The following is a 17,823-nucleotide window of genomic DNA, read 5'->3' as shown; positions in this document are numbered from 1 at the left end:
ACATGTTTGGCTCGGTCTGTCGTGATTAGGAGCGTCGGCTGGTAATCATCGGCGGTGGAGTGCAGTGGCGAGCCAGAACCACAACCACAATCAGAGGAAAAGGAGGGGGTCGAGTTAAGCCATCCCAAGAAGGTTGAAATTTCAGGCTTCTTCTTTTCGTTTAGTGATGGCTCATTCCGAAATGCTTGGCCATTCTAGGCCTGTTGGTTTAAAAACAGACAGTTTAGCCGTGGCATGGCAGTGTAGTTATCACGGGCTCCTTTATTTAGAACACACATCAACAGCCCACAGGCCCAGGTATGAACGCAGCTATTTGCTCAAATACGATAAACGCTCAGAGTGCGCTGCCTATGCACAGCTCACCCGCGGTATGTACCGCATACCCATACCGCATACCCATATGCATAGATTATCACTGCTATCGAGTCTCACCCCACATGGGGACCCTACGTCTGAGTGCGCGGCTGCACGGGAGGGACCCCAGCCAGGGCGGTCGAGAGGTACCAAGCTGTGGTTGACGGCCGCAGCATATCCCAGTGCCACGGGATATTACGAGAACGCAGCAGAAGGCAGCGAGTCCTTGAAGCAGGGCGCACTGTAAGCTAAAATGTCCTGGGTTTTGTCCAGCGAGCTGTTCTCGGGAAACTACAAGGAGCTCCCGGCGTGGTACTCAGAACCCCCTCCCCCTGGCTACTTAGTCTTGATGTGGGATCCGACCTTGGCTGACCTTCCGCCCGTGCGCCGTGACCCCGCTGTTTTGCCGGTAATCGGACTCGCACCGGTGTTTTAACGCGGCTGTGGAATCAATCACAGAGCCGGCTTCTGCTGGTGCAGCGGTCTGGCGCAGTGGCTTTAAGGGCGCGCTTCCGCTCGGACACTGCGCGAAATCGCTCTATCGGCATTGTGGAGGCGTGCCGCGATTTTGCTCGGCGCGGAGGCGGTGGCTCGGTACATTCTGGTCGGCTGCGTGCCCGGCATGCGGTACGACACGCTGGGTACCAGCCGGCCTTGTGACACGGAATGAACGGGGCAAGGGAGTCCCTGTGGGTTAAGTGGGTGGAAACGAACGATAGTAGACCAGTATTTTTGGTAGAGAGAGAGAGAAAGAGAGAGAGAGAGAGAGAGATATGAGAGAGAGAGAGAGAGAGAGAGAGATAAGAGAGCAGAGAGAGAGAGAGAGAGAGAGAGAGTCAGTAGAGAGAGGGAGAATAGATGAGATAGAGAGAGAGAGAGAGAGAGAGAGAGAGAGAGAGATAGATTACGTACGGTATTTATTCGACATGTTATTATATATATATATAGATATATATAGTTACATATATATATATGTATATATGCATATAGTACGTGGTATATATGTATATATATATATATATATATATATATATATATATATATATATATATATATATATATATATGTATCAGGTATATTGAGCCTAGTATGCCTGAGGCAGAACTTATGCTGATGTGCCGCCCTCTGACGGCAGCACCCTCAGTCTGGACGGAGGTCGCATGGGCTGGGTCATGGCTGAGCTGAATTATCGTTCACATCTGTGACCATTTTTCGACCACCTCCCAATATATATATATATATATATATATATATATATATATATATATATATATATATATATATATATGGGAATATCTGACCCCCTAATTGAACTAGCTTCGCGACGCAAATAATGATCTGCTATCGCTCTTAAGATGAAATCAGATGTGTCAAGGTTTAATGTCTACTATTACAGCCATAGCGTTATTTCACTTTCACGATCATGTTCCATGGCCGTAGTATTTTGTTTTACAATGTTGAAAAACAGGTTTAACATGATTTGCAGCTTAACAGGAGTGTTACGTTCGCTGTCTCAATCACCTTCCCCAGAGTTACAATTTGGCCACTCCAACGAACCCCTCCCTCTCCACGCGTCACCTTATTAATGGACGGTTCTCACTAACTCACTTGGCGCCAACTCCAAAGGTGCTCAGGCGACGTGACGCAACTCACGGTTTGGTTGACACAACGGTCACGGTCACGGTTGACACAACTCACGGCGACGTGACACAACTCACGGACGTGACACAACTCACACATCCACAAGTAGCAGTGTTGGTCGTGTCAGTCTGCGCTCCGTCTTGCATGTGGTGTCAGCCTTTGTGCGATGTCAGTCTTGCTAACGTGGTTACTGGGACCGCGTTCTCCATCGTCAGACGCCGTGAACAAGTTGCGAACTATTGCGTCACAGGTAGGTGCGTCACACCTGTTCTCACGGCTTGGAGAATGGCTGCTTGTGTGACACATGCGCTGGTGACGTCATAAGCAAAAACTCAGGTGATGCTTTCAATGAGAAACGCAGCCCGGGGACTGGACGTAGCCGCATGACATCATCCACAACCGCCGAGCCGGCATGAGATTGGCTAATCGAGTCGGATCAGGCCGGGCCTAGGTCACTGCAGGGTTAAATGGAGCCAACCTGGTCGTACCAGATTGCGTTTTTCACGCTTGTGGGAGTTGGTTCGGCGTCCGCTACGCGATGGATCACGTGATTGGTGCTAAAGATCGCTGACTGAAATCGTTTATCATTATCAGTTACCACTTCTGCGACAGCCGCAGTCGCTTGTGACGGCTATTGCGGCGAGGCCCGTGCATGCGGCGACGCCCAGTTGGGTTCTCGAACATGGACCTTGGCCATTGCCAGCCTGCCGCGCTTAAAGCGATGCCGTTCTCGTCTCGCAAGCTGTTTGCACTCCCGATGCTGTGTGAAGTCTCGGAGTCGCTGTGAATTACCGGTGGATGTGTTTGGACTCGATTGTTAGACTCGATTCCACTTGATTTCAAGCTCAGCTCCACTCCCGGCCGTAGCCATGCTACCAGTCTCAGCCCCAGCAACAGCCACAGCCACAGTCCCAGCCGCAGCCCCAGCCGCAGCCCTAGCCCCAGCCCCAGCCTCAGCCTCAGCCCCAGCCCCAGCCCCAGCCCAGCCCCAGCCCCAGCCCCCGTTTCAGTCCCAGCCCCACCGTTTCAGTCCAGCCCCACCGTTTCAGTCCCAGCCCTAGTCCGAGCCGCGTGGTCCGTGCCCAGTCGCCGACGTCTCTCCTCCGCGTCCTCTGTCGTCGCCGGCATTGCGACGCTGATTGATGGCTCCATTATCCACCCTCTGATTGGGAGAAAGCTGTAATTATACGACCGGCGCAGCGTTGGTTACCGTGCTTTCCCGATCGCCTCTGTTGGCCGGCGGTGAACCGTGACCTCGTGACCTCGGTTGGACCGGAACACCCCGTGAACTCCTCCCCCTCCCCTATTCCCAGGTGTTCGGCGATTGGGTGTCGATCGACAACACTGGAACTCACTTTATGGTGGCGTTTCATGGCCGGGGGGTGGGGTTTGTGTGCAGCTGTGGAGGACGCACGGGGTGGCCGTGGTGCTGGCCCTTGGTTCCATTTGCGAGTGAACAGGAACACATCGTTATTGGGCGCAGCGTGGGAAAGAATCGTGTGCGCTGCTGTGTGCCATACTGCAGGCAAGGAACACTACAGAGAAGGCCAACAAATAGGAAACGGCGGAAACGTCATACGACGAATCATACGACGAATAGAGGCATTAGACACGCCCGTTGTGTAATCATTGCTTGCTTACGGGTGTGTTCGTGTGTTGACGATTTAGATTTTGAGGATTTTTTGGTGGCGTGTGAACGATTACATGGTTGATGGCTGATTAGATGTTAGGTGCGACTTGGTCGCGCTGTTGGGATGCTTTAGTATTGCATCCATACCACTAATGTGATATACCACTAATCTAATACCACTAATCCATACCACTTATCCATACCACTAATCCATACCGCTAATCCATACCACTGATGTGAATCAAACAATAAGCCAGTTGTTGGAATGATTTGGGACTAACGTAAACTGAACTGAATTGAACTGAACAAATAAAAAACTAACTTCGCAACGTACTGATGTTCCTCTGGCCTTTTGGAATGTTGGTAGTTTAAGACTGCCTCAAAACAAGTTGCAGAAAATGAGCGTTGACCTAGGCAAAAATGTTCACGAATACACCCGGCTCATAAAGTTTGAAGGAGATTTTCGTCACCGCAAAAGAGTTCGTATAAGATCACCCAAATATGATCATTTGTATTTACATAAAGAGACACCTGCGACACCCGTCTATATCCTGTCTTTTCCAAAGATCGTCAATTTCTTACGCAGCAAGTCTTCTGCAACGTTTTGGCGTAAGTTGGAGCCAATGGAGGGCTGGTACCATTACCGCGTACAAACGGTATAGCGTTCGTTGCATTACAGCGTTTTGAACTGAGGCAATCAGTTCGAACGAGACAATATTTTTAATGCGATGCATTTGACGTGACTCTGCCGTTGCCATTGCAGTTTAAATTACTCTCCCATTCTAGAAATCGTAACTGTCTTGAACTGTTTGGTAGGTTGGGTTCGTCTGACGGCAAATTGGTGCCCCGACACGACATCCTCACTATTTTTGGCATACCCGGTACTCGCATGCACCTTCAGAGTGCATGACCCGACAGAATCCGTCGAGGATCAGTGGCAGCGCACACGCTTATTTTCTTTGTTCAGTAAAGCCCCAACAAATTAGCGTAATATTCATCAATAATTCACTAGCCACCTCGCCAGCAAACGATAATTGAACACGCCAGTAAAGGATGCAATAGAGTTAATGAGCTTTGTAGCTAATTTCATTAGGCTGATTCGCTAGTCCGTACGACCCTTGACTAATAGCATGCCCTTGGAAAGACATCGAATAACCTTGCATTAAAAAAACACTGCACGGCCGACGTAAGTCTAACAATCGCAAATGCATGCATACTGTATGCGAAAGCGGGCGCTTTTTTAACATTTCTGGCTGCATCTCGAGGATGTTTGCTTACCCTTTTATGCGCAAAATACCGGCTTCGTTACGATGAGGTCAGGCCACCAGGGTGACTCGAACATGGAGGAGGCCGGAGGAGGTTCTGAAGAGTAGAGCTATCGAGCTTTTCCAATAGGGTAGCACTAGGGCAGCCTCAAACATGGAAAACGTGGGGAGGCTCTGAAAAATAGAGCTGAAACGAATCATCCCAGGCGCACAATATTCGGCTATATATATGCCGATATTCCGAGCATATCCAATGCCTCCTGCCTGATCTGGGCCCATAACCCAAGCTCGACTTTGATGAATCCCAGCCACGCTGTTGGTCGGAGGAGCCGGCCAGCAGTTCGTTAGCCCGCACACCTGCTGGTCCCTGCGGCCGTCTCCATCATCAGCCAACCACGCGGCCGTCTCCACCATCAGCCAACCACGCGGACGTCTTCATCATCAGTCAACCCCCGCGGCCGCCTTCATCATCAGTCAACCCTCGCGGCCGCCTTCATCGTCAGTCAACCCCTGCGGCCGTCTCCATCGTCAGTCAACCTTTGTGGCCGTCTCCATCATCAGTCAACCCCTGTGGCCGTCTCCATCGCCAGTCAACCCCTGCGGCCGTCTCCATCATCAGTCAACCCCCGCGGCCGTCTTCATATCAGCCAACCACGCGGCCGTCTTCATCATCAGCCAACCACCGCGGCTGTCTTAATATCAGCCAACCCCCGCGGCCGTCTTCATATCAGTCAACCCCCGCGGCTGTCTTAATATCAGCCAACCCCGCGGCCGTCTCCATCATCAGTCAACCCCCGCGGTCGTCTTCATCATCAGTCAACCCCCCGGCTGTCTTAATATCAGTCAACCCCCGCGGCCGTCTCCATCATCAGTCAACCCCCGCGGCCGTCTTCATCATCAGTCAACCCCCGCGGCTGTCTTAATATCAGTCAACCCCCGCGGCCGCCTTCATCATCAGTCAACCCCGCGGCCGTCTTCATATCAGTCAACCCCGCGGCCGTCTTAATCATCAGCCAATCCCCGCGGCCGTCTTAGTCATCAGTCAACCCCACGGCCTTCTTAATATCAGTCAACCCCAGCGGCCGTCTTCATCATCAGCCAACCCCCGCGGCCGTCTCCACCGTCAGTCAACCCCCGCGGCCGTCTTCATCATCAGCCAACCCCTGCGGCCGTCTACACTGTCAGCCAACTCCACTCGTCCTAGTAGCGCCACGCGTGTGAGCGCGGGCGGGAGCCGCGTCGCCGGATCTCTTGTTAACTTTTGACATAGTTTCCGGGGCGTGATTAGGCCGAGTAACAACAGAGTTCAAGCCCCCAGGCGGCCGTCGGTCGCCGCGAAGTCCTCCTCCCCTCCCCCGCCCGCTCGTTTGCATTCGGCAAACTCCCAACCACAGCGCAAAAGGTAGGGAAAGAAGAAGAAATGGACGGTGACAGGTGCGGAAAGAAACTCGATGGGTAGCACTGATGACGGAGGTGGACTGGCAAATGACAGAAAGCAGCTGGAAGTGGCAAGTGACAGAAAACGCCTCCTGACCGTTGTCCAGCGTTATGTTGGGCACGCTTTGCTGTGGCGAATACCTCCCGGTTCCTCCGTCCTGATCGTCCAGTTCGGTTGCTGATCTCTCGCAATTTTTTTTTGGTTCGGGCTTGCACGTGACCTGTTTCAGCTTTGCAAAAGGTCATACTTGGTTCACGTCATAATGCTCATGTAAGGTGCAAGTTGTGCAATTTGTGCAATTTATTGGCGTATCAGGGACGTGACTTGTGTCTGCGTATGTACGTCTGAGTCCGTGAAGGGGTTGTTGGGGGGGGGGGGGAGGATTTTTGTCGTGTTGACGTGAGAAACAGCATCAGACACCCAGCAGCGTTTCACGCTATCATAACAGGACGCAGATTAGGCAAACCGGACATGAGGATGAGCGATGGGAAGCCAAGGTCGACCTGGTATGGATTCGGCAGCCTCTGGGGCTAGAGAGAGAAGGGGGGGGGGAGGCGTGGAAAGCACACGTGGGCTGAATCCCGCGTCTCTGCCGTTCGTGATCGGGCCACGGTGGCCGTGCCTGGAATGCGAGCCGATATGGCGGTGCAGGGTTCCTCCCCGAACACAGCCTTTGACCATCATCCCTTGGTAAGAGCTCGCTGCAATGTGCGGGCATCCACCGCACTGAACATCAAAACCACACGTGAAAATGATAAACACGCAATTTCATGGGCTAAAAACCGCGATTTCTGACGGGCGGTGAATGAGGACCCACCACGGGGTGCAAATACCCACACTCCCGCACAGACCCAACCCACTGGGCGGATACCCGTCCTCTCGGAGGAAGCCCCATGTACCCGTGCAGACAACTGTCTCACCGAAAACAGGGCCATATCCCCGTGCGTGGACCCACCTCCCCACACGTAGACCCACCTCCCACAGCAGACCTCCCCTCCCCACAGTCCTCCCCACAGTCCTCGCTTCCGCGAAGGCCGCCGACAGGGAACACCGCCCGGCCGTTTTCGTTTCGTTTCTGACCGCTGATCGTTCGTTGTCCGAGTGATAGTGATCTTCAGCGCGCCGTGAAATGCGCCGATTGGTTGCCTCCACTCTCCTGCGGGTGACGTCACTCGGCGCCGAGTTACTAGACCCGACTCTGTCTCCAGACTATGGATGCTGCCAGAGCAATGACCACCGACCGATAGTGTACGACGGAGCCGGACAGACAGGGCACGTTCATTCCGGTCCCGTGAACCTCGCCAGCGAAATGGCTGTCGAGGTTCACGAGACGCTCTCAATGGCCAAGGAAAAGTACGCTTGAAGGGTATTTATGCTGGCCTCGTGTTGCTTCGATTCGAAGTTCGGTGACGTCAGCGATAGAGCTAATGTATGGTGGTGGTGGTGTGAAGACTTGGTGCCCAGGCAATCCATCTAGCTTTGCGTGCAGGGCTGGTGCTGAGGATATCGTGAATAGAACCCCGGGATGCTCCTTCGGCGAATGATCAGATAACTTTTTGTAACGCAGTGTTGTTTTCATGGCGGACCAATGTCACAACGCCGGCTATGACTCCGGCAGCCGTAAAAGGGCTGCCGGATTTAAAGGGCTCCACATTTCCATGGGATTTCGGGCTGAAATGCCCATCTTGAAGATCATTTGGTGCAGTGCCCAGCCTCTTAAGAGCTAAAGCCCTCTAGTTATTGAGGTACACGCCCGTAAACATGTGCAGACTGTGCAGACTTGTGGACTATTTCACGGCCACGCAGACACCCATAACGCCACAACAGTGTCATTCAAATCCTGTCCTTCCATTAGCCATGCGCGATCAAGACCAGACAAAACAAATTGTTTCGTCGTTTATATCGGCGTTCGTTGGCACGACTTTCAAATATAACGGCCGTCAACTTCCTCACAATCGGTGTTGTTCAATGAGCGATGACGCAATCGAACAATGACGCATTGAGGAGGATATTAACTAAATAGAGAAATGGTGTTGTTTAGAACGGTCTTTTCTACTTTAAAGTGCACCAATAATTATAGTGAGTTGATGGTGTCATACCGGACGCTTGCTTTAACATTTTCAAATGTGGAACATCCACATTAGGGGCGGCTGTCAACGTTCCCTTAGCAGCCACTCAAACCGCCCTTGTTATTCGCTGAACTTTCTAGTTGGCATCCATATCCGCACTCTCCCTAAGTTGATCTGCAATGTCCTCATGTTTCTGACGTGCTGGCTGTCGGCAATTCGTTCTTAACATTGTTTGCGCTGGAAATGTGTTCTGGGGAAATGTTTTTCTCGGACTGTTGCGTCCGTGCTGTAGTCTGAGGGTTATTGCATTATGCAGGGACCATTTCTTTGGGTCTTTGGCCGTCCGTAGCTTACATTACGCTCGTTTTGTCATTCCGCGCATTGGTGACGTGCTGGCTACGCTCCATGCCTTCCTTAAGCTGTATTAGTGAAGATATCCTAAACAAGTGACGTCTGTTTGGCGTCTAATTAAGTTAGAGACGCGAATTTGATAGCGGACATCCTCCTTATGATAAAAACCAACGGCTACCTGCCCGGGAGTTTTAGTTTCTTTTTGTTTTTAAAGTTATCAGCATTCTTTATATCCAAACGTGTTACGTTACGCTGTCCAAAACCTTCCCTTACATTTCCGTTACGATCCATCGCCCTTTCCCTCTCCCCTTATGCGTAACGTAACTTACCGACCCCTTAATGCATTCAGGGCCGCGATGTACAATACAGTGCATCTTGGGAAGACGTCAAAGGCACTCTCCTGCGCTGGGTACAATGATGAATCCCAAAAGATTCAGACGGATTCCTGTTCCATCCAAGTCGAGTGCGTCAAGAAAACCGCAAAGTGACGTTCTCCAGCCGAGCTGAATGCACGGCCCATCACAGATGGGAGTGCCTTTCTCGATTGCATCATTTTGTAGACTGGCGGAATGCGCCTGTCCGACCGGTTTTCAGCTCCTGAGCGTACGGAGCAGCGCGCACCATCTTGAGCCTCTCACCTGACACAGCTCGCGAAACACGCCACCATTTGGAGCCGTACGTGGCCGAGTGGTGAGACGCTGGGCTTCAGACCGAGAGGTCTGCGTTCGATTCCTGCCAAGGAAAAATTTTACTGGCTCTGGTTTTCACTCGGGTGTGGCGACGCTGGTGACCTTAGCAGGTGCATGCATCGGTGCCTTACAAATGTATCACTCACTCGCTTGCACTCTTAAGTGTCATTGGAGAGCGCGGGCGTCGACTCCCGCCAGTGCGTTTGTTTGCAGTTTAACCCCCTCCTCTCTCCCCACCCCCCTCTCTCTCTCCTCCATTCCCTCCCTTCTCCCCTCGCCCTCCTGGGAAACCGATGAGCCGGCCTGCCAAGATGGCAAGGAAGAGGGGATGCAACGAGACAACCCGCGCCGACTCGAGCCTCGAAGAGATTGCTCGTGGACGAGTTATTCCCATAAGTGGTGCCACAGGGGAGTTATTCCCGTAAGTGGTGCCGGGCGAGCGTTTCATGCCTGACGCCCGTGTGGCAGGAAGAGGGTGTTTCGTTTCGGAGCGGAAATTCATGGGCCACGGGCGGAGGCGTGTCGACTGATGCTTCGCTGCGAAGCAGTTTTGACAGGTTACCAAGGTGTGACGTCACAGTGGGGCTCGGCAGTTGGGGCAATGCCCCGGTCAATAACTAGGGCGGGGCTGCTGGAAGGCCGTGGTTTCGCTGAACCGACGGCTGAGAGAACCGTTCAGCATAGTTGGAACTAGTCTCTTCTTGTCGATTGGTAAAATATGGATATGGATTGCGTTGGCAGCATTGTCTTTGTTAACAAGGAATTGTCCACATTAGCTCCAACCGTTCATCAATGGTTATGTGAAGGCAAACAAATAAGGAAATCCCACATACAAGAAAATACAACAGAAAATAGCGGTGTCTGACAGCCTGCCCCCATCTCCAATCAAACCTATCCAGGCGCGCTAATTCAAATGATGAAACTGTTATTAGCCAACTCAATGGCCCATGCAGTAGTATTGGGCCAGCATTGAACATATCTATCTCAGTTTTTCATCTAGTACTCGCGTAAGCTTTTAATCGCACACTTATCAAAACTCGTCACCGCTTTAACTACAAACCCACTACGGACCCAATATCACTGCGCCAAAAATTAGCTTTCATTATGCCGCGATCTAGTATGACCCAAGTGACTCATGCTTTGTCTGGGTTACTAGCTGCGCTGCTGGGCCATGGTGTCACAAGGAGACGTAAAAGGCATCCCAGCTGACCTTTGACTTTCTCTGTGACCGGGCTGCCCCGCAGCCGAGTGGCAACAAAGCCTCGCTTGGAGCCCCTTGACTCACGCAGCTTGGTCCCTTTCAACGGCTTCACGTACGCCGCCTTTGAGCCTGCTCGTTTTTGTCCCGGATCCCCAGCACATATTGTTTGTGCCGTTGCTGCTCTGGCCACATTGACGAGGGCATTGACTGAACAATAGTCGATCGCACAAGGTGAACTGCGCACATGTTGTCATCCGCAGTCGTCAGCGCTAGGTTTGGAGCTTTTTCTAAATGCACGTGGAGAACTTTTGAATTAGAATTCAGCTGCAGATATCGTGTATCTTAAGCAGCCGCGTCGAATTTCGATTAAGGACCCCTTTTTCAAACTCATTCTCAGAAACTTACTTTTCCATTTGAAGTAGTTATTTTAGAGCACTCTTGCCTTTTGAACTCTTTGATCATCAATATCAAAGATCAATGTAACGCAACGTAAATTTTCTTTGTTTCATCCACCTGCGAACAACATAGTCGCGCAATGAACTTTGTGGCCGAACTGCTGCTTTTGCGGCGCAAAGGGTATGACATCTGGTAATACCTCATTTCGATCAAATTGTGCTATTAAAAAATCTGTAGTCCATCATACTCGACCTACATTCAATCTTTAGTTAGTCGGGAGGCAGGGAGGGGTACCGGTACTGATGCGGACAAGCTGTCCGTCTGGGAAACCAGAGGTACGGGGTTCGATCCCACACAGTACCCGCCGATCCTTTCAGGATGAGAGGCAGGCGACGCCTCGTGCCTTTAGCAGCCGAGAGCGTCGTAATGCCCCGATGATGCACAGGAAGCGGGGAGACGCGAGCCTCGCCCTCCTCCCCCCCCCCCCCCCCCCCCACCCACTCCACCCATCCACGCATACACAGAATACACGAATACACCCCATCCACGCATACACAGGATACACGAACACACTGCAGAAGCTGCTGAACTTCGCAGCACGAGTCATCTCTGGGCGTCGGAAATGTGATCATGTGAGCGATGTTTTACGAGATCTCTAGTGGATGTCTGCCGACAACATGTTCTTATATCGTACACTGACGCTTCTGAAACGTGTCCTGGAAAGATCCCAGCCGGAGTCGCTATCTGATCACCTCATCCGTAGACGCCATGTTCACCATTGCACAACGAGGCAAGATGATATGTTGCATGTGCGGGTAATCAGATCCGAATCGGAAAGGCGGCGTTTTGTTTACTCCACCGTGACCGCCTACAACACACTACCGCCGAATATTCGCGAGCTGAGCCCTCCACAATTCAAACACGAGTTGCGTAGTTATATCCTGCGGCGGCAGATCAATAACGGATAGCGACGCCTACTTCAAATGACTTAAGTGAATGTGAGAGAGTGTGTTCTGCGTATGTATGCTTGCGTGTGTACGTGTTTGCCCGAGCCTCCCTGACCTACAGTGTTTTATTTCCATGACACGGGCTCTGTAATAGCCACATTCTGAGTGGAGTGAGCTTATGACGTATAATAAATAAATAAATAAATAAAGGGGTCTATCCCGTCACCACAGGGAGAATAACATGACGCATCGCTTCTCACCATTATTCGGTGTACAGCTGTGCTGAGAAGAGCACTCAAGAGACCTTTTGATTCAATGAACCACACACTGGTCACGGGCTTTGTGTTATAATTATGTGGCATGAACAGGATGCTGCGGCAGATAAGCACAAAGAGCTTGCGAATATCGAGACGCTACGAGTGGGAGCGAGATAAATAATTCATGGCTGAAAATGTCATGGAAAATCTACACTATCATGCACCACCGAAAAATGATGATATTAACTTGTTCCATTATCAAGACAACTGTGTCCCACTGGGCGACGGATGAAGCGATGAATACGTGCTCCCGAAGTACCTTCTCCCGGCAGACCCAAAGGCTCAGAAGACTTACTGCTGTTTTTGGTCTTACCGGTTGGTCTCCTGTTGATCTCCGATTTTCCCAATTCGAGTCCGGCCAAATGCCTATGTTTGGGAGGGCGGGGCCGGAAATAGATCCGGGGTCCGGGCGTGGTCAGTGACTGAACTTTGACCCTGTTTTCAAGTACTGTGTCAGTCTTCGACATCCCCGGGAGTCCAGATCAGCTGTTCATCCCACTTGAGACAGCTCGATCCTGCTTTAGCCATCCGTTGTGTCAACATTCGTTGGTGCTTGAGTACCGACTCGATAAATGGGCATCGCCAGAAGGTGGTCGCGAAGTAGGTCATTCGGCAGTAGGTCTTCTGAACGTAGGTCATCCAAGCGTAGGTCATCTAAGCGTATTCATCCAAGCGTAGGTGATCTGAGCCCAGGTCGTCCGAGCGCAGGTGACCTGAGCATAGTCCATCCGATTGTAGGTCATCCGAGTGCAGGGCATCTGGGTGTAGGGCATTTGGGCGTAAGGATTCGGGGCGTAGGGCTTCTGTGCGTAAGTGTGCACAACAATGTGCGTATCTTATGCAAACCTAAGCGGTATTTCGTCCCCAGAGGCCGCCTGGTTCGCTTTCCAATGCAAAATCTAAACCCACGTACGCAATCTACACTCTGCCACCCCACGCAGTCACCCTGACAGTTCGTCGCTACCTGTCACAGTCACCCTGACAGTTCGTCGGTACCTCTCACGGTCACCCTGACAGTTCGTCGGTACCTCTCACAGTCACCCTGACAGTCCGTCGCTCCCTCTCACAGTCACCCTGACAGTTCGTCGGTACCTCTCACAGTCACCCTGACAGTTCGTCGGTACCTCTCACAGTCACCCTGACAGTTCGTCGCTACCTCTCACAGTCACCCTGACAGTTCGCCGGTACCTCTCACAGTCACCCTGACAGTTCGTCGGTACCTCTCAAAGTCACCCTGACAGTTAATCGTTACCTCTCACAATCACCCTGACAGTTCGTCGCTACCTCTCACAGTCACCCTGACAGTTCGTCGGTACCTCTCACTGTCACACCCTGACAGTTCGTCGGTACCTCTCACAGTCACCCTGACAGTTCGTCGCTACCTCTCACGCAACTTCTCTCATGCGCCCGATCACCTAAAGCGTCTGCGACTCCTAGATCGCGCGTCACCCGACAAAACTACGCGTTTCATTTCGAGTGTGCCTTCCCCGCGCACCACCGGAGCCTCTGCGGATCCGGAGCCGGAGCCGGGCCGGAGCCGGAGCCGGCCCGGTTCCGTCCGGCTGCAGCGCCGCCGGGACCAGTAAGCCGCAGCTCGCGCCGAGGCGGCTGGATGTAGCTTCGATCGCACAGGTCCCGCGCGGCAAGGTCGATACGTAAGTTCACTTAGCGCCTGGGCGCCGGTCGCACCACGCCCAGGAGCCTAATGGGCGCAGGCCTTGACGCCCCGTCACAGCGCGCCGGCTGCCGCGGCGTCACGTCACGCCGCGGCATCTGTCTACGGTGCAATTTGGGCGTGACGTCACACCGTCTCGTCTGCCACGGCGCGACGTCACACCACAGCGTGTGCCGCTGCGGGGCTTGACATCACGCCGTCTAGTGTAGCGTGACGTCACACCACGTCGTCTAACACGGCGTGATGTCACACCACTCCGTCTACTGCAGCGTGACATGACATGATAGCATCTACCCCAATGCGGGGGGGGGGGGGCAGGTCTTCATCCTCCTGCGATCTCATGCTGGATAGATCTAGAGAAAAATAACTTACACCGTAAGCAGGCCTTGCAGTTTCGAACGATATGCTCGGGGGTCATTTTTACGCCTGAGATCGGGGTCACGGTCATATTACGCTATTTATCATGCTTCCTTTTACGAACTGATTGCATTGCTGTGTTTTGCGTTCACTTCGGTGAGGCGTTAAGCAAGAATCCCTGCTGAACCACTTGAACGTTAATTGCATTGCCAAATAATGAAATGATGGCTTCAAATGACCTTGGAATTGAAATGGCCATAAGCCGTGAAAAGTCACAATATCTGTGAAAAGTTACGTCCCCCTCCCCGCCTCCCTTCTCTACCACCCCTGTCCCAAACTTTGTCATCAAACACCGGATGGCAAGAGGGTAAGTGGGTTAAATCCACGGAGAACTTTAGTTTCACGCGCAGATTTGTTTTATTCAGTTACCTGACCCGGTCAGCTCTCCCGCGAGAACAGCTACGGTTTGGATCAGAAGTTTATGATGACTTCAACGTGCTTCTAATATGGAGAGAAGAATGATACTCGGAGGAGGAGTTAAGGCATATAGGGAATGATAACACGGGAGTGCGTTACTCACATAGCGAAAGCTACAGCGAACGAAGTTTTTATTCAAACTTGCTCTAGTGAAAACCTTATAGGCCACTAGCCTAATTTTACTTAGGTGTAAAAGCGTGAGGGTGTTTTGTGAACAAATGTGGGATAGCGAACAGAGCATTTCGCGACGGCAGACAAGCTGATTCCATAACTTTATCGGAGAAATATGTGGGACGGAAAACAAAGCACGTCACTTCGTGCTTCTGTGAGTTTAGCCACACGACACCAAATTAATTTGAATGACGCACTGGCTTCTCATTAAGCACAGATCCTTAAAGTGCCGTTTTTCCAAATATGTCTGCCGTAGGACCCAACACGGAGCCACGAAGGGAAGACAACTATTTACTGCACGTAGTTCGGAAAGGAACAGCACAATTCAGTTCCGTGAAGAAACGGTGAAAAAACAAGCGCCGGAAATATTCTAGAGCATTAGGTCAGGTTTTAATTTGCTCGCTGGGAACTTTCTGGTAGCTAATGAAGGATCGGGGACCTGAGCGACCGCCAACTCCGCCAACTTGCTCGCGATTCATAGCGGCGAACGTCTAACTTCGTTTACTTACGGGTAACCGTAAATCACATCGAGCAACTTTACGGGGTCTTAAATATGGTCGCGCACTGCATTACCCAGCCGTCCGAGACACCGTGCCGCAAAAATACAGCACCTCGTGACAATAGACTAATGCGTCGCAAGGAAACAAGTTCTGGAGGTTTTTATACTGAAGATTTCGGGGTCTGTTTCTCTCCTCTATAATTAATCTGGTGTAGCACAACAGCTGCACCACATTTAAAGGAATATTTTACATGTGCTGGTAGGAAGAGCAGCAGTATATATATATATATATATATATATATATATATATATATAAAAAATGAAGGTGAATTAAGTGAAAAAGAGAAGGTGAAAAGAGCGGAGACCTCATTCTGCATCATGCCGGACATCTTTCAGCAATGCAGAGTGATCGGGAGGCAGTTCGCCTCCGCGCAGCCACGCACCTACCAGCAGGCATCCCTTTCCCATTCTCCGTTTCCTACTGCCCAATATTGTCATGGAACACTCCAGTGCTGGCGTTAATATCGGTACAATTGATCACAGTCTGGGCAGGAGCCTTTTCGCTCGAGATAGGTAGCTATGTTCTTTAATCAAATCTGCTCTCCCGGCCGTGGCGCAAAATGTAGCGTAAATGTGATGCAAATGCAGCGCATGGTCCGAGGAGACCGCATGATGTCAGGGTATATCACAATGCCAAGGAGCTGTCTCGAAAGTATCATCTCTCATGCATGTAAGGTGTGATGGATGCTGCTCGTCCCTTGTTACTCGCGTTTGCGTGCGGCGTTCTCCCAGGCATATGTTCCGGCGGGCTAAAGCGTTTCAGTGTCGACAACCAGCTCATTTAACCTTAATCAACGTATCAAAACAACTGGATTAGTAGCGTTCGCGTGTGGGTGTCTGTGTGTCCGAATTCATTAGCGAAATGTACTGCGCAGACGGCTACACCGATGGCGGTGGTGCTTCTACACGCCGCGGGAACAAGCTTTGTGACGTTCCACGGCGCAGTTTCACGTCGCTCCGACGTCAGTGGCGGCCGCAGCGCGTGCGAAAAGGGGAGCAGCACGCACGGTTTGCAACGATAAAACCCTAACGTGGGTTGGGAGACGATGGATGGAGACGACGGACGACAGAGACAACGGACGTGGACGGAGAGCAGAGCGAGACGGGCTTTTGAACATGTCACAAGAGCTCGAGCTGGAACCAACTGAATACCGCCGTTTTCGGGACACTCACCATTTGCACGCATGATTACCAAGAAGCAGGTAGAAAAAACGCTGAAAGAACGTACTGTATGCATTGCTGAAGAAGGCGTCACTGCCGTGGTTTAAAACTTGCAACGGTGGAAATTTGGATTAAAAAAACGGTGGATTATTTGAGCTAGGCACCGTCCTGACCGTGCATGTTTTTTTGGGAGGGAGGGGGAGGCGCGGCGAACTATACACGGATAATTGTAAGAGTTTCGGCTGCGATTACGTGCTGGTCTGTGACCGCAGAGTCATGTCCACAGTGTTGGTGAGCTGCCATTACGATTGTGGAGAGGCTGTGCTGTCGTAGAATACAGATGATGTTTGACGGGCTCTACCGCATTTGCAATGCGTTTTGGCCCGCAGGCACCAACAGCGTTGCCCCTTCACGCTGTGAAGCAAGCGGATGCCGCTCGTTCGCCGCTAAAGCTGTAGATCATGCCGTCACGTGGCGCGTTTCACATTATATCTATCAACAACTTAGGGTGCATTTGGAGCAGATTCGGTGTTGCGCAGGCATATGCGTACAGAAGTCATTTCACTGATGACCGTGTTGTCCTGTGGGAACGGAATCTGTGCGGAAGACTCACTCCATGAGGACTTATCGCATGCAGTACCTACGCTTGGAAGACCTCCGCATTGCTGACATCTGTTTTTCTCGTTCCAGCTGGAGATCAAGGAGAAGGATAGCAGGATCGCACAACTGGAGGTGGAGCTCAGTGAAGCAAGAAGAACCGTATCCAGGAAAGACAATGAAATCTCCAAACTTCACAGAGAAATCCACAAAATACAGGTCAGTTGTATTGGGGCAATTGGGGAAAGATTCGGGCAAACCTATAGTTGGAAAAGTCATCACGAATGGTCACAGATTCAATAAACATTATTTTGTTTCCAACTACTAACCTAACAGTTAGTGTGCCAGTGGCGTGATATGATTGCTGACTGCTCATTTCTGCCCGCAAGGGCATTTAACTTTCATGTTTTATTATCAGCGGTCTTCCAATTGTGAGAACAGAATAACTGCAAATATTCGAAACATGGTTCGGTCAAATACTACTTTTACGTAAGTTGTTCAGTGCATTAGCGAGGAAGGAACATTATC

At 51.3% G+C, this 17,823-nt stretch overlaps 1 protein-coding gene across 1 annotated transcript in view; it reads left to right on the top strand.

The window, feature by feature from the left end:
- The window catches only part of LOC119104694 (collagen alpha-1(I) chain), an 81,055-nt gene that overhangs the window by 40,426 nt on the left and 22,806 nt on the right, over window positions 1-17,823 (top strand). Inside the window, exon 4 of the mRNA XM_037228412.1 lies at window positions 17,389-17,514. Coding sequence (XP_037084307.1) covers window positions 17,389-17,514 — 126 coding nt within the window. The remainder of the gene's footprint in view (window positions 1-17,388; window positions 17,515-17,823) is intronic.

This window comes from Pollicipes pollicipes, unplaced genomic scaffold, assembly GCF_011947565.3.
Source record: "Pollicipes pollicipes isolate AB1234 unplaced genomic scaffold, Ppol_2.1 Scaffold_6052;HRSCAF=7182_pilon_pilon_pilon, whole genome shotgun sequence".
Taxonomy (NCBI): domain Eukaryota; kingdom Metazoa; phylum Arthropoda; class Thecostraca; order Pollicipedomorpha; family Pollicipedidae; genus Pollicipes; species Pollicipes pollicipes.
Note: the sequence above shows the minus strand (reverse complement) of the source record. Positions and strands in the feature narration are given on the sequence as shown.